Source organism: Chelon labrosus (assembly GCF_963514085.1).
Source record: "Chelon labrosus genome assembly, chromosome: 19".
Lineage (NCBI taxonomy): Eukaryota > Metazoa > Chordata > Actinopteri > Mugiliformes > Mugilidae > Chelon > Chelon labrosus.
The window spans coordinates 18,382,376-18,406,565 of NC_140352.1; the positions used below are offsets into that span (position 1 = coordinate 18,382,376).

The following is a 24,190-nucleotide window of genomic DNA, read 5'->3' on the forward strand; positions in this document are numbered from 1 at the left end:
TCACTGATGTTGGTCCCCAAGAACCTGAAGCAGCGGACTCTCTCTACTGCTGCTCCCTTGATGTGGATGGGTGCGTGTCCTCCTCCCTGAAGCTTCCTGTAGTCTACGGTCATCTCCTTGGTCTTGCGTAGGCGGTTATTGGCTTTACACCATGATGTCACTGGATTGACTTTCTCTGACCTCATCTTAGTGTAGGCCGCCGGGGCACACCGTAGTAACTCCAAGTGAGGCAACAGGATATTCAGAGTTCTTGTTATGCGGTTGAAGTTCATATAGGCTATGTCATACATTGGATCGTGGGGACAGTTAAACTTGACAAATGAATGCAAATCTGCCACAGTAGGGACACAACCTTAGAAACCAGCCATAAGTTAATTGTGCACTTGTGTGCTGTGTTCTTCTGTAGTTCAACAAATAGCAACACACCCCTGGTTCTCATTGTGTGCTGGCAGCAGTTTTTTTCTCACTGCGAACAACCTCTGGACAGCTCCACACAGATAAGTTAAAAACACAATGGTGAGAACATGGGAGCCTTTAACAACAGGAGCCAGATGCTTCCCTTGGGAATCGGTAGAGGCAAGAAAAGAGCTGTAAGGAGAATGAAAATTGGATTCATTTGGGCTCCGCTCAAACAAGGCCAATCAGATTAGTTTCTCAAATCAAATCCTCAAGACAGTCTGTCCTGCGTTGGTGTTTGCAAGCATTAGATTTGCGGGTCCAGACATCACTAACTGTGTACCTGCGCTGGCCCAGCAGATTGAAATGATCTTTTCCCAGGAGATTCCGTCCAGCTTTGCCTCTGCAAAAGTCTCACTCAAAGTGCCCGCAAACAATTCATTTCCTCCTCTGTCAACATGGCAGAGTTGTACCACATGTTGTCTTTCATAGCGATCTGCTATTAGCAGCGTGGAATGTGCACAGCAGTTCCGCAGATCTGGATTTTGATGTTGTCATTGTGCTTATTGTGTGCTTCCAAATGTAATACCTCAGATGCAAATCTGATGTCTTGTTGTTGTAATTTTTCAGTTTCTATGTATTTTTCTGTATAAATAGGTAGCTGTTTGCTGACTCATTCACAATAGCACATCATCTTCATAAAGGGATCATTTACTCAGTATTTAAAGGGGGACTTTAGACAGGCCCCAGATGTTATTCCAACTACATAGGTAAGAAGGCCTGATTTATGGTCTGTAGTTCAAGATTTCAATCCTATGCTCACAAGCTGCTTGACATTTGGGTTGTGTCGTTATTGGCCCTTTTATGATCATTTAAGATGGTGTTAGCCAAAACTCAAAAGCACATTCAAGTTCCCATATGTCTTAATTGGTTTTGTCTGACTTAGGTATAAATCCACAGCATGTCCACCCGAAAAGTTCACGGAGCTTCAGTTCATCTGAGTGAATGCCAGCCGTCACGTATCGGGCTTGAAGCAGGGGTGCATGAGGTGTTTTTCTTCAAATGAAAACTGAACAGCTGCAGGTTTTAGCCACAGCTCAAGGTCAATCTTCTGGTGGAAGCGATGCTCACCTCAGCATCTGCAGCTCCCCACGGCTTTTGTGACAGCTGGCATTCATCAAGAGACTCGTAATTAATAACGCACCAGCATCTCACACAGAGGAAAAGGCTGTCATTAAACCCCATCAAAGTGCTAAATGCCATAAAAAGTAGTGTTGGGAAAGATTCAAAGACTTTATTTTGTGAAAGGTAGTCACAGGACTCCATGATTTTTTTGCTTTTAAGCAATTAGCTTAAACATTTTTTATCATGTGACTTTATTGATGTGTGCCACTTAATTCATTAATTCCTTCTTCTTCTGTGACCGCTTATTCCTGTGAAGGGTCGCTGGGTCTGCTGGAGCCTATCCCAGCTGTCATAGGGTGATAGGCGGGGTACACCCTGGACAAGTTGCCAGTCTATCACAGGGTTAACACAGAGAGACAGACAACCATTCACACTCATATGCACACCTATAGCAATTTATCAGAATATTTTTTTCAGATATGTGATGGACAATTGTATGGACTACTTACAAATGGAGCAGACATTCCTGTTATCAATAGTATGAACTGTAAATCTGTCTGGTCAAAATTTCAGTTCAGTTCTTTAATGACACCGGACTAGACAGCACCGTTTGGCTGTTATATCACCAAGCCCCTACACAATCAAAGGTCTGAGTATAAATGGTGTTGAATGTTGTGCAGCTTTCAAAGCCTACAAATTTGCAATTAGAGACATTAGACGAATGCTGCCTTAAAGTGAAACTCATGAGCTTGTAGTATGACTTGACTGGTAAACTCTGACCCCCACTTACACTTACACGGTTGTGAATCCCACAAGAGGGAGCTGTTTAAATGGAGTTTACTCATGAACATAATAAACAGGACACCATTTAGGCATATCTGAGTATTGACAGTGTTGTATGCTGATAAATGCAATAAACTATGAGGGTGAGCAGGCTCGACCAAGATTCAAGGAGATAATTTATTGCAAAATAGTGCAGCTTACTTCAGTTCATTCTGATCTAGAGCTGAGACGTGAGTCCTTATCAGTATCTGCACGATCATAATCCAGTCTTTCTGCCTGTCCCTCTGTCACTTAAGCTCGAGGATCCAGTTTCTCTTCTTTCCTTATCTTAACCACCACTCTGTGGTCCAATAGGCTGAACATCAGCGGCCTCTTCCACCGCCCGCCTGTCTTTTCTCTTGACATTCCAGCTATCCAACAAAACCACCCTCTTACTGTGAAGGGGAAGTAATAGTAATAATGGTGTACATTGGTTGCGCCAGCCAAAAGGCCTTCACCCAATACTCGAGAGTTCAAGCATGAGCAATGTCAAGACCAACGTTTTACAAAAACTGATTATTCATTTATTACCTTTTTATATCTAGCTGTGCAAACAAAAACAAAATGAAACACTTGTTCAACTTTTATTTTTCAGGGAAGCAAAAAACCCAAAGCAAGGCCCAAACTCATACGTCGTCATAACATAAATAAATGAGTGGTCCAATCCGTTCACAGCAAGCTTCAGTTAACGCTCATTGTTTAAACATGACCTGCATTTGAGCCATTAATTTATTATGAGTTCATTTGAATGTCAGAGACTGACTCATGCGTTGATCATCGTCATTATTTTCCAGCAAATACAGCATTTCACCCATTATCTTACTAAACGCTGGTAACGAAACCATTAATTAACTCAGCTTAGCATTGTCCTGCAGACAGATTGGTGTCTCCAGGTGTATGCAGCCCAGTTTTTGAAAAACAATACGAGGCACACGGGGCAGAGGTCAGACGGAGGGGCAGTGTGGTGATTAAGATCAGTACTGGGTCCCATACTGCAAGAGGAGCGGCTCTTTCTCTGATCTGCTCGCGGAGTTGGTGTTAAAAACAACTGTGCTGTGAGCGTCAGAGTCTCGGTTCTTCATGAATACAGCATTAGTGGAAGAAGCAATCTGGAAATGACATTTAGCAAACAAACGTTGGTTAGGAAATAAAAACACACAGTTGTTTCAGCATAACTTCTGAATGAAACGCAACGAAAATCACTCCTAGATGTACATTTCCACACTGCACAGCTTGTTGCTCGGTTCATTTCTAGGGGCAGGAAGCCTCCTTGTGGTCATGTAGAGCATTTAACTGCAAACAGTAAAGACGTTCTAATTACTGAATCACACTCATGGGGACCTCGAGCATTGATGCAGTACCTCATTTTACCATCACTTACTCACAAGATCTGACAAATCTTTACATCCAAAACACTTTCTACCTGCGATATAAACTTCACACCATGTCCTTATTGTACCTGAGTTCTGGTGAGGTGACGAGGACGACAAGCGATGACGGTGATGAAGGAGAAGGTCGCCACAAGAATGGCAGCACATGACATGATGAAGAACAAGTGGATGTTGCCTGCAAACAACACGGGAGAGAGCACGTCAGAGAGAGAGAGAGTGGCTCTATTGTTAAAGTCACAAGACACAATATAAAAAAACAAGCTATACACTTCAACTGGAACACATTCATTGTGTTGACATCTGTAACTGGGACGCCTGTAATTTATAGAGGAAGTGAGGAAATGTGTTGCATCAGGCAGGTCAGCTGGAAAGCCATGTTTCTGATATGCTGAGAGGGCAAATGCAGTTCATGTTTGGAAGGCGAAAGCTTGTGTTTTGTGCCGTAACCACCCCTCAGTTGTCTTTACAGCTTCGTAACCCTATTGGGCATGAAGTCACAGCTGCCTATTGTGCTCTCAGTAACACAACACAGACGTCAAACTCCTCAAAGAAAGAAAGTAAGAAAGCGACACAAAATGGCGGCGTTTCCGTTGGATCACGACTTCAGATATCATCAAAGCGACAGCGAATCGATTGAGCACGGCCGGCCGTGTGAGGAGTCAGATCGCTCCGCTCTGACACGCTTGGATTCCTCCAATTTCTTTATTCCCTGTCTGTCTGTCCGTGGAACTAACACAGCTAAATGGCGCATGGTTTGTTTTAAGTGGAACACCTCATGACACCGCGCAGCTTCCCTTCTTTTGAAAACAAACCAGAAATTATAAATAATTAGACACATTCTTGCACTAAAAGTTTGATTCGCTACAATTAATTACATCAAATCAGAGGCAAATAAAAGCAGAATAGCCAAGAGGACCTCTCAAAAGGGAAAAGAAGCTGTTAATTTATACATGATGATGACAGGATTGATTAAAGGGTCTACAAATGGATGAATCATTTAATTTATGAAAGAATAATATAACAGAAATGCATAAAACGGTGTCTTTGGTTCACTGGATAATTTGAATCAATATAAACACATTTGATTATTTATATTTTTAAGGGGAAAAAAACATGAGATAAAATGAAACAATTAAAAATTCTCTAATTAAAAATGAATTAACGAACAGCCTGCATGTTATGAGAGCCAGCTATTTTCAGTTTTAGGTTCACACAGTCTTCCACAGGACGACACAATGAGTAAAAACACTGCATTTCCAGCCAGGACAAATTTGTATTCTGCTTGTACGTGCTGTGGGAGTGGATACAGGAAGTCAACGTGGGTTACAATGAGGTGTTTTTTTTGTTTGTTTGTTTGTTTGTTTTTTTTACAACTTATTGAACACTATCCTCGCGTCTGCATGCATCTACACTTTCAATCTCTTTTGGCAATCTCTTTTGAGGTATTATCCCAAACTGATGTGCAAGAAAGGAAATCACAATAAACCAACGGACACGCTGTGAACCTGGGCCCTTCAGGGTCCTGTTGCAGTTCACTTTTGTATTTATTCACATTATTGGACCCAAAGACCTTATATATCTACTGTCTAACTTCTAGAAGGCTTGAGAATGAGTAATAAAACACTGTCTGCGTCCCTTTGCCATTTAAAACTGCATGGAGTTCAGGCATAGTAGCTTACAGTAACCAATTCTCCTGTACACACACAGTAATTGCAGCCCTGTGTCATTATTAAATACAACGAGAGACTATGAGATCATTTCAAAAGTAATCTTTCCATACTTCCTACATTCTGCTTTATATTTTTATATTGCGGCAATAATAATCAAAGGTGTAGCTAAATACTTTACAGGAATCCATGTCTGAACCCCCACAGCAAGCACTATAGGGTAGTGGTGGCAAGGAAGGAAACAGCCGATTTTAAACGGGACTAAACCCTGAACCAAGCTCACATGCTTGAGGTCAGCCTGGTAGACGGACGGGAGGAGGGTCAAAGAATCAGACCTAATGAAGAATTAATTAAGCGCTTAGGATGACGCGGTCCAGTGGTAATGTGGATGGATGAGGTCAGTCCACGCAGAGACACAGTCTCTGCTTTGTTGTGCAACTTTATGACTGTGCATTTTTGATGTTATCCAATGTTAAAAACAAAAAGTATTTTCAAACTGCTTTAGAAATCACGTTCATCTTTAAAATCATGTGTTTTTACTTAGTCCCTGTCTCGCCTCCTATCCTGTTCTATCTTGTTTTGGGGTTTTTTTTGTTACAGAAAGCATCCTGTTAGGTTTATACTTTGTCTGTGTATGTGTGTATGTGGGGGGGTGTTACTCACTGTTTCTTCTGACGTAGAGGCTGAAGGAGGTCTGCAGCTTGCTAATGTCATTCCTGACACTGATGTCCAGACAGTGGGAGCCGGCCGAGGTGAAGGTGTGGTTCAGCCGCAGGGTGTTTCCGTACAGCATGGTGAGCGTGCAGCCTCCCGCCACGTCGGACACACAGTTGGGGAGGAAACGCCAGCACACCCACATGGGAGGACTTGAAAGCAAACACACACACACGGGAAACAGAAATCACTTATTTTTCCATCCCCTTTCCTAACAAGCATTGTTTAAACACATTCAAAGTTGTAATTTCTATTGATCGAAATACAAAACTTCCTAATAAATGTCTCTAATGCTGCATGTTTTCCTGCTTATATGTGTGTATTTGCAATAACAAGAAACTAAATAGAGCTAATGCAACTTACCTTCCGTCAACATGAAAAGACAAACTGGTTTCCTGAGACACAGCGTAATATGATGGCCCATTCAGTTCAATGCGTTTGATGGCATCTGCAGATTCAGTTCACTTATTAGTAACTTCATTTAGCCACAATGTGATCTCATTTTAACGGTCAGGTCAGATCATTCTACAAAATAAGTTCGAAGAATCAAATGATCAAAAGCAGTTGTAAGACTAAAATCTAAATACTGTTATTTTAGGAATTTAAAAGCTACAAACCAAGCACTTTAACATCCATGGAGTAGACGCTGGAGTTTGGAGTTACATATTTGGCCGCATTCGCTCCTATTCTCAGCCTCAGCGTGTAGTTTCCTGATTTAGGGTAATGAAACCGCACAACCGGCTCCGTCCCTTGGATCACTTCTCTGCATCAGAGATTTAAAAAGGAAAAAGGGTGACAGATAAACAAAAAGCACCCATCCTCCAGCTGTTTCAAGTGTGATGAATTCTCATACCCATTCCCTAAGTCCCAGGTATATTTGAACTTTGTTGCGTTGAGGTTCCTTTGGGGATCAAAGAGTTCAAACATGGTCTCTGTGGGAATGTCTGACGCCAGCTCTCCCATGTTTCTCACATAAGTGGCATTTCCATCCGTCTGATAGAAAACCAGCTTCCCGGCGATATTTTCTGATTAAAAAGCACAATACACTCAAATGTGAAGACGGGATTACCGTGGAAAAAATGTACAAATGAAACGGACATACCTAGATCTGTCAAGGGGTCTGCAGGTTCTGCCGCAACCAGGAGAACTGGGAGAAGGAGCATCAAGATCCGAGCAACGAGTTTTCTGTAAGAATTCGTTTCAAAAGTGTAAAAAACTATTTTCAAATGTCAAATGTCTTAAATGTGGCAGATGTACCTGTCCATATCTGTTGGTCCTCTCACTCAAGGATCTAAAGAAGAAATGAAGTGCTTTGGATGGACATGGGGAGGAAAGGGGATTATAAGCATGCAGAGTTGGGCCGAAAAGGCTTGAAATTGTCACCATGCGTTTCAGTCACGTGGCTGAGGAACAACAATCAACCTTTGAGTTGGAGGCTCTGGTCTTGGTCACAGACATGACATCTTAATGCTGCAAATCCTAAGAACAGAGAGCGCAATTACAGATTATAACCCAAGAATTATCACAAGAAGAAGGTTACTCAAAGTGACTTGAGTTAGTGGTCAGGATAACTGTGCAGATTTGATTGTAAAAGTCTGTTCAAGCAGCAACCTTGGGGGGGAAGGGGGCTGGAGCCTATCCCAGGTGTTGTTTTGGCGAGATGAGATGCGGGGTACACCCTTGACAGGTCGCCTGTCTATCACGGGGGCTAACACAGAGAGACAAACAGCTGTCATGACATGTGGTGCCTTTTCAACTGCCGACCTAAACGGCCCCCGTCCGGCCGGAGACAGTCATGTTTTACAGTCTGTGTCAAACAACAATATCAACTCAAATCAGCTTTCTACATTTTAATAGGACATTTTCATTGCTTATGATGCATTTAATATGTTCAGGCCATGTGACAAAAGACACTGTATGGTCATTGTAGGTGTGCAATGAAATTAAGTAACAGCAACAGCAGCACAGATATTTTAGTTATCTCATAGAACTGTCAGCTATAATAAGATGTGTGCCATGAGGGGTGGCTCCTTCAGGTGTCATGAACGTACTTGAGGGTACTTTGTAATTTCACTGCATCTCAGGTTAAACATTGGCAGGTTCGACATACAAAACAGGAAAAACAGCGGGGTATGAAAGCTGTGTCTGTGTCAACCACGTCAACAATTTAAATGCTGTTTTATCATATTAATCAGTGCATTGATAATATTTCATTGTCAACATGCTGCACAGGTTACTTTTGAATATATTTGAGTGTATTGTGTGCATAAGACGTCTGCTTGTAGTTGAACATACATCGATCAGGCATAACATTATGATCACCTTCCTAATATTGTGTAGGTCTCACTTGCAGCTGGGAGAGCTGCAGGGAAATCAGATCTCATCACAGACTGTCACAACAACTTGATTTAAAATGATTTCTGATGGGGTGTAATATAAATATATATTCACACAATAACAGGACCATGTGGTTGAGTTTTTAATGTAGCTTAGTCAGACCCTACACTGGGTCATTTGAACAATGTAGATGTGAAAACTTGTCAGTCAATAAAAAAGCAAATGATAATTTCCCCACAAGTTGAATTTTTAATATGGTAAAAACTGATTTGAATTCCTATTACATGGAGATATTTATCCAACTTGTTCCTCCAGCATAACTAATCTGCAGGTCTAACGGGTTCCTATACACTGATCAAGCATAACATTATGATAATATTGTATAGGTCTCCCTTGCGCCTCTAAAACAGTTGTGACTCATCACAGAATGGACATGGGTCTTCTGAGGGTGTCCTGTGGTGTCTGGCAACAGAATGTTGTTAGTGGGGGCCTTTGGGTCCTATGGGTTGAGGGGAGGGGCCTCTGTGGATCATCCCACAGATACTTGATCAGTTTGGGATCTAATGAATTTGGAGGCCAGGTTCATGTTTCTTGAGTTGTTCCTAAACCGTTTATGTGTGTGTGTCTGTGGTCTGGTCTAGGTAATACCACTGCAACATTGTCACAAGATGGCCAGTGTTATTTACTTCTCCTGTCAGTGGTTTTAATGTTGTGGCTGATCGCTTATTCTACATTATGACTTGTCTACTGTATTACGGCGCCCTCTCTCGGCCAGTCTGAGTATTCAACTTGAACGCCAGAACCCCAGTGCCAAACAAAATGCGTCACGCCTTCCTAACTTTTTCTCTCTCTCTCTCTCTCTATCAAACGTGCGAGTCATCACCTCGCAGCATTTTATTTCACCAGTTGAGGGCTTTAATTCGTACAGCACCTTTCGTGACGTCACGGCACCCTCCTCCCCGTCCTCACCCACTGTAAACGAGCTGAGGGGGAAGTCTCTCGGTGTCCCAGTCAGCGTCTCTGTCAGTGTGTCTACCGCCCGCTGCCGAGCGTCTCTCTGCCCACATGCGCGCAGTGAGGGTGCAGACAGAGAGCAGGAGCAGCTGTTGGATTTATAACTCGGAGTGAACACCTGGATTTCCAAACTGTTTTTTTTGTTTTGTTTTGTCTTTTGTTTTTTAAATTTTGATATTGTCGTTTTTGTTTTATTATTTCTGATCGCTGGGTTTAAAAGAAACAAGCTGCCATCATGTCTCGGGTTGCGGAGGATGTGAGCAAGCTTACTGAAAGTACTTATAAGGTGAGTGACACATCTAGTATACAAGGAAATACCTGACAATCTGTTGATAGTGTAGGTGAGTTTTTGTATTATTATGGCCGTGGAAGGAAATCGGAATTTCATAGTTAAATGAGACTGGCATATTGCAACTGCTTATAAAAAAACAGAGGTGAAAATACAATAAAATGATAAGAGGGAGCTTTAGTGCTCATGTGCTTTTCTTTTACTGGGACGTGTCACGTTTTATGGGAGCTTTGACCTCTTTAACTTTACCCCTTGTTTTGAGGACTTTTTGGCTTTTACACTGCAAAACATATTTGAGATTTTATTGTGTCAACCAGGAAAAGACAAAAAAAAACACCACCATTAAAGACAGATCCCTGTCTAATTAATAAAATAGCCATAAATCACAGAAAACCACTGTCCTGGCTCTGTGAGCGTACTGTGATGACAGTGAATCAACAGGCTATATCCTATTAATCAATGTGAATTGATTTGATCAATATCTTGATCATGTGTGTGGCTTTGCTCATTCACTCTGGCTTAATATAATCAGGTTTACGCAGCCGCCTCTCCCCTGTGATAAGCCAATGTCCAGGTGTGTGCTGTTGTCTTAATGTCTCTGAGAGGTCCTCATATTGCTGCCTGCCAATGCACCGATGAGTCCTCATAATCCAAAAAAGAAATAGGAAACAGTTTGGATCAATGTTTAATGTTTTTTGTTGGTTCCAGCTGAGGTTTGTTTAGGTTTAGGTTTGTTAGTCAGGAGCAGTACAAAGTGTCAGAGACAAAGTAAGAGAGACAGAGAGAGAGAGGGAGTAATACCTGTCGTTTACGGTGTGCCACAGTTTCAGCTGAGAGAAATCAAGGAACCTGTTTCCCTGTTTCTCCCTCCCTTGCTCTGTTTTTTTTTCTCCATGTAAAGTCATACCTGGCCCTTCATTGTTCTATTGAGGGCGTGCCAGGGGAATAGATAGGGAGAGGTGAGCAGTACTTGATTGTAGAGACATTTCAATAGAGGGAGGGAGGGAGAGAGAGAGGGAGAGAGAGACAGAGAGAGAGAGAGAGACGGGGGCTGGGGGTGGGACGGCAGAGTGATGAGGTTCATTCCGCAAATAGCTGTGACTCTGTGTGGGACTTCGCTCTTTTCGAGGGAGTTGCAGGGCAGACGTGAGGGGTCAAGTTAAAGATTGAAAGTTTTATTGTTCTCACGTGGAGATATTTATAGGGCAATGGCACAAACACTTGCACTTGTTTTCATGTGTTTTTCTTCTCCACCCACCCCCATGAAAATAGCCTCTTGAGTTTTATTGTCCATGGCATGGGCCCCCTTTGAACAAAGAGAAAAGAAATTACAGATGTTTGAGTGTAAGCGTGAGGGAAAGTGACACACGAGCTGTGTGTATAATAATGAGTGCCTGTGGTTGTTGCTTTCATTCGCAATGACGTATTTTCCCCGCTTTATGCTGCAGAATGTGATGGAGCAGTTCAACCCAGGCTTGAGGAACCTGGTCAACCTCGGGAAGAGCTATGAGAAATCAGTCACAGGTAAACACAGTCTTTAACCTCACACATCACTACGGAGATCCCACCAGATGATCCATGATCTTATAGTGAAGAACTGCAGTCTTGACTTACTGTATGAACAGCCTGTAACTTGGTGATGTTTGTCTCTCTCACCCCGCGCAGCGATGAATCTCGCCGGAAAGGCCTATTTTGACGCTGTGTCGAAGATCGGAGAAAACGCTACCGTGTCTCCAGTCTCCAGAGAGCTTGGTGAGTTTCATGCTGTTTGACTCTACCTACAGTGAACAAAATCTCAAGGGGCTCTATCTAGTATCCATGCTTAAATGACTCTGCTGAGGCTGGGGCTTAAAAAAGACAATGCTGACGTTGTGGTGAATGCACTTATTCACCACCTCTGAGCTCTGTTTATAGAAAAGTACAGTAAGGATTCAGCTATTAGCTTAGCTTAGCATAAACCATACAGTTTAAAACAGGTAGCCTGGCTCAGACCGAAAGTTGAGGTAGCACCACATCTAACTAACTAAACCACCAGCAATAAAGTTTGACCATAAGGTCATCTCACATTTCCTGTGACTGGGTCAAAAAGTTGCACTTGAACGCACCACAACAACCAGCTGGTAAGTTCTGAACTTGCGTGAAGGGAAAAACTCTTGTGGAAAACCAGAACTGGTACTATTAGCTGGGAGGCCAGGATGCTAGGAAGAGCTACAAACCATCGTATAGAGCTGGGCGTCTCGGACACCAGACTCTCTGACCTCTAAAACTCACAAATATATATTCAATGCGAAAATCTAAGTGTAAAAATACAGATTTATGGTTTTACTGTGGGGTTGCGCGCGTGACTGCTTCTTGCCTTTGAGGTGAACAAGTCCTGAACTTTACATTGACAGACTCCCAAACGTCAATGCTTCTGGAGCAGAAATAGCCCCCTACAAAGTCACAACATGTTGCTGTGTATAGATTAAACAAACCTGATTAGTATTGTGGTTTTGAGCTGCTGGCAGGCTTATTGATCTTCTCTTTGAACTCTTGGCAAGAAAATTACTTTACTTCCAAAGGTCAAACCAATTCTTGAAAACATGAGGCACTTTCAGAGCACATGAACTTTTTCAAAGGTCCTATAAGTGTTGGAAAAATGCATTCTCACTGAAGGAACTGAGAACCATCTTAGATCTTTCTTGTTGGGGTCTTTCTAGCTCTTATTTACAGGTATGTACTTTCTTTGTACAAGAGGATCCTTGGGTGATGTGAGTCTGCAGTGGTTGCTCCATGTGTTGATCACATGGTCAAATAGTTGCCTCACAAACAACAGCTCTTAACGGTAGCCTTGGATATGAGGTGAAGTCCAAACTTTATCAAGTCTGTATGTTGTTATATGTGGCGAAGAACCAAGTGATGTTGCCATACCAACTGACAGCCATCTACTATGTGACTTCAGCATTCGTACTGCTGGTGCGAATGCAAACAGAAAAAAGCCCTTGAAACCATGTAACCCTTAAAGGGAGCTCCACTGTGGGTAGTTACCCTCAGAGAGTGCCCAGAACTGTTTGGTCTGAATGTGCCTGTAGTCATGAAACATCTTGTCTTGGCAATATCACGCCAACTAATGGAAGCTGGGCTCCATCCAAAGGCTGTTTCTCACTAAAGTCATCACTGTGACGTATTTTGCCTGCATCATCCCAGTGAGTGAGTTATGCAAACACCTGGAAATAAAAATGACTGAACCCCCAAGGCATAGTGGTGGCAGAGATTCATTATAATGCGCTGTCTGCCTCTCACTCTGATTGAAGTGCTTCCTCTTCTCCATCTCTTCTCTGATGCTGCCATCAAGAATGCACAGGTTGTTTTTCATCCATCCTGTGAGTCAGCCTGCAATTATTCTATTAGTGCTAGAATTTGGAGCTGATCTTTTTTTGTCCAGGGGTCATTATTCCATGCTATTACGATTCATCAAGTTGCTTTTTGTGTTCTGCTGCACCACTCCTTAATGCAAAGGTTTACAAATTGGCCTTGTGGGAGCTCAGGTAGGAGGAGCAGGAAAATTGAAATGGAAAGATTATTCTTATTTTGCCCATGCTTCTTCTGAAGCAAAATGGTTGTTCCTGATTTTTCAGACTAAATTGCAAGCCATTAAAAAAACAAATAAAAAAAGATGAAATGACAGACTAGATGAAATGATTTTCACAAAGCTGTCACTGTGTGGAACAGACAAAATTGTCTGTCATATCTGCGGGAAATGTAATTAAAAGAGTAAGGACCATCAGTGCAGCGTCTGTGTCTGAGAATGAAACCATGAAGAACAGGTTTTGTAACGCTAAATGCTCAAAACTACCCGACTAGATTTTCTTCCTTTTCTTATTCATTGGTCTGAAATTTACTTTGAATATAATATATAATGTCAACCGACGAGGCTTTGATAGCCAAACAAGTTAGAGTGATATACAGAGTGCTCTCCTCTTACCTAGTGTGATACCAAACCTTATGCGATGAATCTAGCTGCAAATAGGTACACAAACAAAGGAAGTCCGTATTTAAGCATTAAGATATTACCATTTTCTATCTGTCTGAAACCCTGGATCTGAGATATTACATATTCAGCTGTTACAAACTGACAGTCAGGTCTGATAGCCACACCTGTCAGTGAACAATGGAAGAATCTCATCACTTCATTGAATAATATGTACACGTTAGATAGTCGTCCGGCAACATTGTCACCGCATACCAGAAGCAGTGACGTGAAACAGCCTTACAGACAGGCAGACAGACAGACAGACAGACAGACAGACCCTAGTAGCTTCATTGTCTTTGTGATATTTTGAACACATGGAAAGTCAAAGACAGCAGATTTTACCCTTTAAATTCTTCTTGGTTACCAGTTAAAAGGGGCTGACAAAGACTCAGTGTCCTCCCTCCATACTGGTCTCTGTCTATGAAACTTTCTTTATTTGACCCCAGTCATAAACACATCTCAATATCAAAAGGTCTTCAGGTAAAAATGTCACGTGACGTCCTGATCTCCGTGCTCCATAGTTGTTCTTTGACTGCCTGGAATAAACGTCGAGACAGTGCGATTTCTCACCCACCGCAGCAAACACCCTGAGCAAACAGACAGACAGAGGGGAATGTCTTCCCACCAGTGATCCTCCTCGGTCCCTATTCCACCATCTGCTTCTCCAAAATGTATGAAAAAGACAAAGCAACACTGACTTTTACAGGCTTTGCGGTTTGTTCATTATGGCCTGACAGCTGAAGGAGATTTGGGTGCAGTAGTTGCATAATTCTGTATACTTTAAGCTCCATGACTGTCAAGATTGACAGAGCAGTTATGTTACTTTGTTGTTCTAGGTTGCAGACATTTGTAAAGATAGTTTTCTCCTAAGGGATAGATTATTTTTTCTTCCTTCCTCTGTGAATGGTGCTCTCAAAAAGCTTGCGTCAAAGAGGCTGACAGGTATTTGCGGAAAGTTACCTGAGGCTTTTTACTTGGGTGCTGTTTTTTCTTTTTCAGGACTAGTGTTTGTCCACATTTCTCTTTCAGTTTATGATGAAGGGGAAAGTGTATTAGTAACAGGAAAAGACTGCCTGAAGAAAAATATGCACTGATGAGTGAAGATCTAGGTGCCTTTAACATATTTTTACTGACAATCACAAAACACTATATTTGCAGGAATTCACTTTATTAGCTAGTTACTTGGATAACCAAAAAAATAATAATAATAATGAAATAAAGCACAATCATATGACAATCATATGAATTCAGATCAGAATTTGAGTCGAGTTAACGTAGCCTACCATTTGGATTTCATTATGGGGCGTGTTTTAACCAGTACAGTTAAAAAAAAATCACCCAATTCATAGTTCAGCAATCGATCAGAGCAGATCGCTTCTAGACAAATGTCTCAGTTGCTGTTTCATCCTTTACAACGGAGTGAATCTAATTTTTAGCTTGTCTGACTGTTGTTGTTTTGTTGTAAACAAAATCAACTCAGTGGCGCTCAGGTGATATGTATGACTACATTGGTCTTTCTGTCCATCACCGCATAAAGCTCGCACAAACGGATTGAGTAGGTTTATTTTTGTTGATCTGATAATTCACTATGCCTCAAAGAGCTTTGCTGGGCATAATAAACTGACCTTTTGTTGGCCTTCTGCTTGGTCAGAGCCCTACCCTCTCTGTTAAGTTAATGAGTTTCTACCGCTGCTAATTAATAATAGTTTGAAAATATGTGTAATTTTAAAATAAAACATTTGAACTTTCAAATGTTGAATTTAACAAATTGAAAGTTGAATTAATAAGTTATCTTGCGCCATAAAACATAGTGGTTTTGATGCTGTAGTGTTACTCAGTATATCGTAGCTAATGCTAGCTAATGCTAGCAAACGCTAACGTAAGAAAGGTATTCGTGTGTAAATGTCAACGCAGAGTTTACTGACTCTATGGCTCTTGTCTTCTTTTGCAAACCTTACACTACGTTTTAGGTCATGGATAAATGTTTAACTTCATTTTTCACATAAGTAAAAGAAGAAATGGCATGTTCTACTGTTTACTTAACAGTCTAGTTTTCAGTGAGAAATTTCCTGTGCATGACAAGGCTCAACAGGGAGTTGCTCTTCCACTCTGAAAAGCAGCAGGTATTGAAGGACTGAAAATGTTACTGGAGAATGAATAGCATGAACCCCACCCTTTCCACCTTTTCTCTGCGCTGTTTGTCAGTCAAAATAGTTTTTTTTTTAAATTATTGAAGCACGCAGTCAGCAAGGGAGAAAATGGTAATGCCAGCCAGAGGGACTATTTTTCTCTCCCCGGAGAGAGAGGATTCAGAGTGGAGAGACTGCTGAGTGTTTTTTGCTGATAGCTTTTGAAACAGGTTTTGGCTTCTGAGGGGAGCCATTTCTTCTGAAGACTGTCTGATATTATGGCTAATAAGCCGCCCTGGTGACACTGCAAACATCTGTATTACAGCTATTTCACAGAATTGCTATGCTCTGTAGACACAACACACAATATTGCTTATATCATCAGGACATGACGGCCAATTTGTCTGTCTTAACAGACACAACAAAAACAGAAGCACCAGGAAGCCAGAAATGGCTCCCAAAAGTCAAAATAAACCTTCTCTCCTCTTTCTCACTGCGCTGCATTTTGTGTCTCAGAACGCCTGAACCAGACTCATCCATCTGGACTCTTAATAATGAAAAAAGCACTTTGAGATGCACACAACTTTGTCTCAGAAACTAGTACTCTTCTTTACAGTAGTAAGTTCACTTTTAGAGACAAGATCCATTGTCTCCATTATTAAATGTTTCCATTGTGAAGTTTATTGCTGCCCTCAAATGGGGGGTGTTTACAGAGTTCATATGTAAATACCACATCAATGGTCCTCTCTATTGACAATACTGATGATAAGTGGAACTTTTCGGTAAGGGCTGAGTTCAGTCGAGTCGAATACCCGACCCTCATGTAATAACCAAAAACTTAGTTCCATTTGAAGGCATTATACAGTATATCTGGGCACACAGTTTAACTTGTCATAGCAGTAAAAGAGGTGATGCAAATGTCACACGGAAAGTCATGCTAGTGAGCCAGCATCTGCAATATCAGGATCCCACAGCCAGCGCACCTAAATGTAATATTTTCTTTTTTAACACCATTAGTAACCTGTCTTTCTACTGCCCTGACAAGTCAAAATGTCCGCTGTGAAAAAAGGTTTGTTACATCTCCTCCCCTATCTGTTGATTAGCAATGGAATACAGGCAGGAGACAGGACAGTTAGCGTGAATTAACGCAAAGGCTAATCAGACCATTCATGGAAATCAGCCAGCATAGCTCTGTCCAGACGTTACAAAAATTTTCCAACCTGCATCTCGAAATCTCGCTTACATAACTTGTGGGATTATACACACATTATGTCTTATTTGTGACTCATGGTTCCTTCAAATGATGTCATGTTTGCCCCAAGAAAAAGTCTGGTGGAAATGTTCTGTAATGTCCAAGTTCACGAGATAAATCAGTATATTTTAATTTAGTTGTATAGAGTTATTTTTGTTTTATTATACATCTCAGAAAAATGTTGTCACAAGTTGTCATTTTCTTACACTCAGACAGAGCTAAGCTATCCCTGTCTCCCTGCTTCCAGTCTTCTAAGTCTAACTTCAGATGTTTCATATTCAGCATAATGTTCATGAACGCATTAATCTAACTCAGGGCACAAAATGTGAGAATTCTCCAAACTGAACTATTTGTGATAGGCCTAAGTGCTACAATCTAAACTGATTACATAAGCATCAGCAGTTGCTAAGGGCAATTAGCTTGAACATATATCATATATCCATCCGGAAACAGAGATTTTAACCACTAGAAAAATCAGGGCCAGCCACACAGACACAAACTGTTTTGCCGTACTAGACAGAAACTGGTGAAAGTAAGAGCAGGGGAGTTATTTTCTATTCTACTTATTGTCCAGTCATTTGTTCTCTCATCACACTCCAATCTCCCTAATGGTCCTCGAGTCGAGGCCCTCATTCTGAATCCAATGAAGTAAATTCTCACCCGAATACTGGCACTTTCCTAAGTGACCTTTAAAGAAACCACTGACTCACTTACCACTCAGTAAACCTTGACATTGGAGCATGTAAGACAATGTAACACAAAAATATACTGGTTATTTATGATCAGTGTTTGCTTGGAAATTTATTTGCGCTTGTAGACATCCCTCAGATTCTGTGGAACTCACTGGCTATAAACTTTAGACTGACTTTTTTCTCACGAGGTGGCAACCAGCAAACCTCACATATGTGAACATTCAAACGTGGCGTCAATTTCTAAATTGATTCAATGCTCGTATTCAGTTGCATTAAGTAAACTGAGGTTTTATGTGTACTTGTCCTAATGTTATGAGCTGAGGATGATGGCACGTCATTGGTCTATGTTGACAGCTATTGATCTGCTGCAAACACAGTAGATATTCTGAATGACAGCAGATGGACAAATAACTGAACAACACCGTGTTAATATGAACCAAAAAAATGTCATTTTTGATCAGTATGTGTATACTTGCACTCTAAGCATTTGTACCTAGGAGAAAAATTGAAAAGTCTCCATTCCGCCCTTTTGCCCCTTCCTTTCATTTCATACACATCTCCATCACAGTTGTGATCTTGATGCCATTTTCTAGAAACATAAACACAAAGTTGAATTAGTCACAGCCCCAACTGTGAGTCTTTGGCTATGGATAGCATATGGTTGAACTACTGGAAACATTCAGCGTCATTACTCGCCGCTTATCTGTCCAGGAGAAGTACGGCAAGCCCCAACATGAGGCTCTACTGATAATTTAATTTTTTCTTGATAAGTTTTCATTTAGGTTACTTTGCATTGCAGGCAGTTGTTGCCAGTACTAGAAAGCAACGTTTGCGTGGAAGTACTTTATTTCTCACAGTCAAGATTAGATTCATGTTTGAGTTAATGTTTGAGTTGACGAAAACAGCTTCAGCTCATGGACCATTTATTATCTGTATTAGCTGCTGCTTTTTGACTGGTCCTTAGATTTGTTAGTTGTGTATTCAGTGAGTGTCCTTGCAGTTGTTTGGTGCGACAAGATAGCTGTGTTACTGGTGTTTTCAACAGCTGACAGGGAGGATGAGATATCAGTTCCCTTTTCAGCAATCAACATCATAAGGAAGTTTTTAACCACAGTTACAACTCAGTGTGTTATCACCACATGGGCTTAGCACTGATCCCGGTGACATCATTATGATAATATTAAGGGAGTGGCTCACCCATGGCAACCTCCAACCTCTTCCCATCAGCCCTGTATTGTGTATAATTGAGATGCCATTAGATCCTGACTCACACAGGAGGAGGCCACGTTTCATCACAGACCTGTGTGCGTGGACAAAGCTAGCGATGCATCACACTGATAAAACATGTGTTACAAGACGATGACCAGTGGCGACGCAAACGTCCAAAGCTAGTCGATACAAGAGATCGCTTGTTCTCTTGTAGATAAAGTGGTGAAATAAAGAGAAACCGTGCCAACAGGTCTGCTGCCAACATTTGCCTTGCCCCTTTATGTTGTAAATCACCCTTATCTGACTCCAAATAGGCAGAGGTTGTGTTGGCATGGTGCATTTCCAGCTCATAAAAAGCGTCACTTGTTGTGAATATCAAAGGCGTTGCTGTGTGTCTTATCAGCAGGCTTGTAAATGAGGCGTTTCACCCAGGTGGTGCAAAAAACACATGCAAATTAATGATCTTAAAAGGACCAGTCTTAACATATTTCAAGTACCTTCGTCTTAGTTCCAATCTTGAATGTCAGGTGAGAGAATAGGAAGTTTCCATAGAAATGAATCATAGTCCAGATGAATCATGAGTGGTGTGGTTTTCCACAAGGACCTTTAATCAACTTGCTTAAAAACATGGAGTTGTTTCTTTGACATTGTTGAGATTAGATTATTTTGGTACTTAAAATCCTCAAAAGAGAACAGCTCACTAGCAACAGAGAGAGATATGAGATAAGATACACTGAGCTGCTGTTGTTGTGTCCTTTTAAATGAATGAACTCCTATACAGAAGATATTTAGAAAGTTTTAGCTAGGTACATGTACTAATTACCATGTATATTACTTTAGCTAGACAGAAACCACTTTAACTTCAAACATCTCAGCTCTCCATCTCCCATTTCCATGGAGATAAAGCTTGGGAGTGCCATTTCTCTCGCTCTTAACACCGCTGTCTTTCTCAACTCTAATTTTCACTTCAGTCGTTCATGTGACAGGTTCATGCGGCTGGTGATGACTTTCTGTAGCATTTACCCTCCCTTCAGGTAGGCTTTTGCGCCTTGCTCACCCCAAAGGTGAAACCTGCAGGTGCACAATGCCCTCTTTGAACCCCCCCTCCTGCCCTTTCTCAACCTCCCCTCTTCCACCCCGTGCAGCCTGTTGTTGAGGCTGTACAAACAGCTCACCCCCACATCCAAACACAAAGGCAGCATTTACCAGTACGTTCTGGTGACCTTCAGAGGGCAATGTTGTTGTAGCTGGACGCTGCCCGTCGGATCACAGAACTACAGCCCTGTATCATTAGGTTTGTTTGCTCAGAGTGGACGTGTGCAGTTGAGGAATGTCAGGTGTTGCGATGCGTATGTATGTGTTTAGGTGGAGTGTGCTGACATGAGCAACTTTTTTTATTCCTCAAAAATCACAAACCGACACCTGTGCCTTCTTTGCTTTTTCTCGAAGGTGTTGAAATCCTTCTGAGTCATTCACTTTTGCTCTTTTCCCTCGTACTGATACTGCTATGTGTCCTGACATGACGTTCAGCAAAGGCAAATCTGTATGTGTTTCACCAGAACGCCGTGTCCTATAATAAACCTTGAGTCTAGATTTCGCCCCATTGTGGTAGAGATAGCACGATAAACTGCTTAGCTATGACTGTCCACTTCTGTTTACAGTATTGACTCACTCCCATTGTTTCATGTCATATGCTGCTCTCGCTGTGCTGTAGTTTGCCTGTGAATGGAGACTGTTCTGTATGTGACCGCACAATACCAGAACGTTTCATAGAGATTACTTATTGACAGCTACTCAAATATTGAAAGGAGATAAGTCATCTGGAAAATATGGGCAGTAAGATGAAAGGCTTGGTGAAAACAAAGGTTTGGAGGAAGTTTGGGTAGGATTAACTGATCAAGGCCTTCTTACCCGGAAGTAAATTGCATTTTGTTATGCAGTGTTTTCAATGCTGTTGAGTTTGTGTTCTCTTGTTCTCAAAGGGTTTCTATCAACTATCCCTCATAGAGGAACATTTTCTAAAGTTAATGGACAGGTTGGGGGAGAAGACTGATGCCACTCTCACGTATTTCCAGTCAACATGAAGATACACCAAGGAGGCAATTAGCTTAGCTTAGCACAAAGGCTGTCCACAGGCAACAAAGACCTGTCTGCCAGCAATAACCAAGGATAAAAGCAGCACAGTGTAGCATTAGGCCTTTATTTGTAATGATTTCTAAAAATACTGAAATCTGTTCCTGATGTCTTTCCAGGCGTGGTTCTGATGGAGATTGCAGAAGCCCACAGGAAAGTCCACAATGAGCTGGAAGACAACGTAAGTCCCCTTAGATATGAATCCAGTCCAGCGAACGCTAATACTCACATAGCTTAACAAATGTGCCTGGCATTTTTGTTTTTGGAAATGAAAGCATCCACAGTATGCGACCTGATTTTAGAGTCATAGGCAGGGTTATGAAATCAGAACGCCTTTAAAGGCACTGTTGGTCTATTCTTGAGATTTGTTTGCAAAAACTAAAGAAAGTGGTCAGTTTTATTCTTTAACTAGATACTGAATCCTGGGTTAATCTCATACTCTTACTTTCTGCTCAGAATCAGAAGAAGGAAAGCAACATAATGGGTGTGTGTGATGTAAAAAGAGACAAAGCCTTGCCTGCGTTGCACTTATGTCATTAAATAATTTTGTGCAATGACAGGTCGCCCACTGGGCCTCCAGGAGTGAACAGTTGTCATTCCTAGAAGTACTTTGCAGCTTATCTTCACATAATAGGCGAGAGATTGGCCATCCGATGTTTAGTCCTCTCTGGAGATGCAACCTCCACAACCTTTTTAGCTCATTCCTTTCATTTTAGAGAGTTTAAAACCGTCGTAACAAAAGGTGAAAGAAAGTTTGACAAGGACTGCTGCCCTGGGGTGGAATGCTTCAAATACCAAGTGACAAGAAGTATTGAAGTCGAGTGTCACCATTTTAAACATGGCAGCAGCTGAAACACAACGCCCAGTTGTATGCAAGAACAGTAAGAAAGAGTTTCGTTTCACAACCCCGGCCCAATTGTAATTTATCTGAGGGAGGCGAAAGTTGTAAATCTTTAACCCTAACAAGTTGATAAGCCACCACTAGTGGGTGGAATCCTATCTTCTCAGAAACCCATTATGACACATTCCACCATGCCACTCCACTCTTAACCACAATGAGCCATACGACTGTGCAATGTGATTAGAAGAAAATGCATGCAGGATGATGTACCAGACGCTGCACCGAATATGAAGTGTGTGTTTTCTCTCTGCAGTTCAAGAGGTTCCACAAAGACATTATTACGGAGCTGGAGAAGAAGACGGAGATGGATGTTAAATACATGAATGTAAGTGTCTCCCACCATCACCCCTGTACTTGTAAGAGTTTTTACACAAACATATTTCTTCAAGTCAAGGCTGCTCCAGAGGCAGACTCTTGTGGCCTTTCAGACGGTGTAGGTATGAACGTCAGCATCCCACATCTGAGGAACATTTATGCGCCAAAAACACCAGCTTCCTTTGTCTCATTCCTCTCTTTCATACGTCTACCTCTAGGCCACTTTCAAGCGCTACCAGTCAGAGCACAAGCTGAAGCAGGACTCCCTGGAGCGCTCTCAGACGGACCTGAAGAAGCTCAGGAGGAAAAGCCAGGGAAAGCACGTGTCCAAATATGAGATGAAAGAGAACGAGGTGAGGCTGAAACCGCACGGACTTACTTGAGATGGAGCATGGCAGGGTTGAGAGATGTGGCTGAGCTTGTTCTCATAATAGGCAAAGAAGAATGTGTGGAGATTGTGGGTTTTTGTTAAGTTGAAGGCGCCTAATAGGACGGAAATTCCAGGTCTGTGTTTGGATATTACATAAAGGCGTAACTGATGAAACCATTCAAGTCTCTTCAGATCGTCAGAGAAACCAAAATGATTATAATTATTAGATGATGATGATGATGATGATGATGATGATAATGACAGTAATGATGTTACAGAAAGCAAAATTAATGCCACCTTTTATGCCAACTGGGAACTTCCAGTCTGAACAGGACAAGTGAATTCATTTTTTGTTCAACACATTCCACTGAAACAATCGGAAATTTTTTTGGTTGTTTTTGCTACTACATGTTTGTTAAAAGCACACTTGTCGTTCAAAGGAAAGTCTTCTACAGTCTAGGGATCAGTCCTTGGACTTATATGCCAGTATAAAAAATGATCATTACCACCATCTTTTTAAAATACTCTTAGCACATTTTTTCTTTTCTTCCTTTTCTTCTGTTACTACCAGGAAACAGTGCTCACTTAGCCTGATGTGTACATTTATGAAAGAGTTGCAAAGAGCTAGCCCAGCTTGGAATGAATAAAACCTGAGTATTCAAACTGAGTCAATAAAAAAAGCTTAGTTAATTCCACTGAATTTATTTTGCAATGTTTGAGTGTTCATTCTGACAGGAGATCTGGCTAAACAGCAATGTGGTCTGATTAAAACTAATCACAAAAATCACATTGAAAGCACAGCTGCGTCCCTGCTGAGAGAACAATATTATACCAACCTGAAAGCCTGAGCAGGTCTGTTTGACGCTGCCTCAGCGGGGCTCAGCATATTGGTGGATGCGTGTTCTTCCGAACGTTGCACATTATTGGGTGTTTGCATCCTGCTGTCCTTAAGCAGTCTTAACATCTCAAACAGAGATTTGCTTTGTAAATCAATTTGGTGAGATGACGGGAGGACTGCAAAGCCTGAGTAATAGCTCCCGTCTGCATCCTTTTATTATTTATTGACTGCTTTCACGGCCTCACTTTAATGGATGGGGTGTAAGTCTTTAACTGAACAGTCAACATGTGATTGCAGGCTGTAAAAGCGTTTTCTCTTAGAAGCTTGTGTCTGTTTTCTCGGCTGCGGTATCGGTCTTCCTTTCATCGTTCCGCTCGAGTGGCACATTTTAAAAGACAGCCGTACAATAAGCTGTTTTTAACTGGGTGGAGCTCGATAGCCCGATTCTGTTTCTCAAGCCGAGCTGAAACTGGGGGCCCTCCTTCTTCAGAATTTTCATTATCTGATAAAACTGACACCGGAGGACCGCAAGGGAGGCGAGGCTAACTGCCCAGTTTTCTACTAATCATGTGTAGAGCTTGAGT

General features: G+C 41.6%; 2 protein-coding genes across 2 annotated transcripts in view; one reads left to right on the forward strand and one right to left on the reverse strand.

Moving 5' to 3' along the window:
- Window positions 1-1,628: 1,628 nt before the first annotated feature.
- On the reverse strand, window positions 1,629-7,278 carry tmem130 (transmembrane protein 130; the record flags this gene model as incomplete). The annotated part of the gene is made up of 6 exons (XM_084567314.1): window positions 1,629-3,909; window positions 6,065-6,267; window positions 6,479-6,563; window positions 6,733-6,878; window positions 6,969-7,140; window positions 7,218-7,278. The coding sequence occupies 6 exons, from the start codon at window positions 7,276-7,278 to the stop codon at window positions 3,794-3,796; spliced, it is 783 nt and encodes a 260-aa protein (XP_084423440.1). The 3' UTR covers window positions 1,629-3,793.
- A 1,329-nt stretch (window positions 7,279-8,607) lies between these two features.
- baiap2l1a (BAR/IMD domain containing adaptor protein 2 like 1a) overlaps window positions 8,608-24,190 on the forward strand; it is a 30,598-nt gene continuing 15,015 nt past the window's right edge. The window contains exons 1-6 of the mRNA XM_084566897.1: window positions 8,608-9,752; window positions 11,204-11,279; window positions 11,421-11,507; window positions 21,302-21,363; window positions 22,337-22,408; window positions 22,617-22,751. Of these exons, the coding sequence (XP_084423023.1) occupies window positions 9,702-9,752; window positions 11,204-11,279; window positions 11,421-11,507; window positions 21,302-21,363; window positions 22,337-22,408; window positions 22,617-22,751 (483 nt within the window). The 5' untranslated portion in view covers window positions 8,608-9,701. The remainder of the gene's footprint in view (window positions 9,753-11,203; window positions 11,280-11,420; window positions 11,508-21,301; window positions 21,364-22,336; window positions 22,409-22,616; window positions 22,752-24,190) is intronic.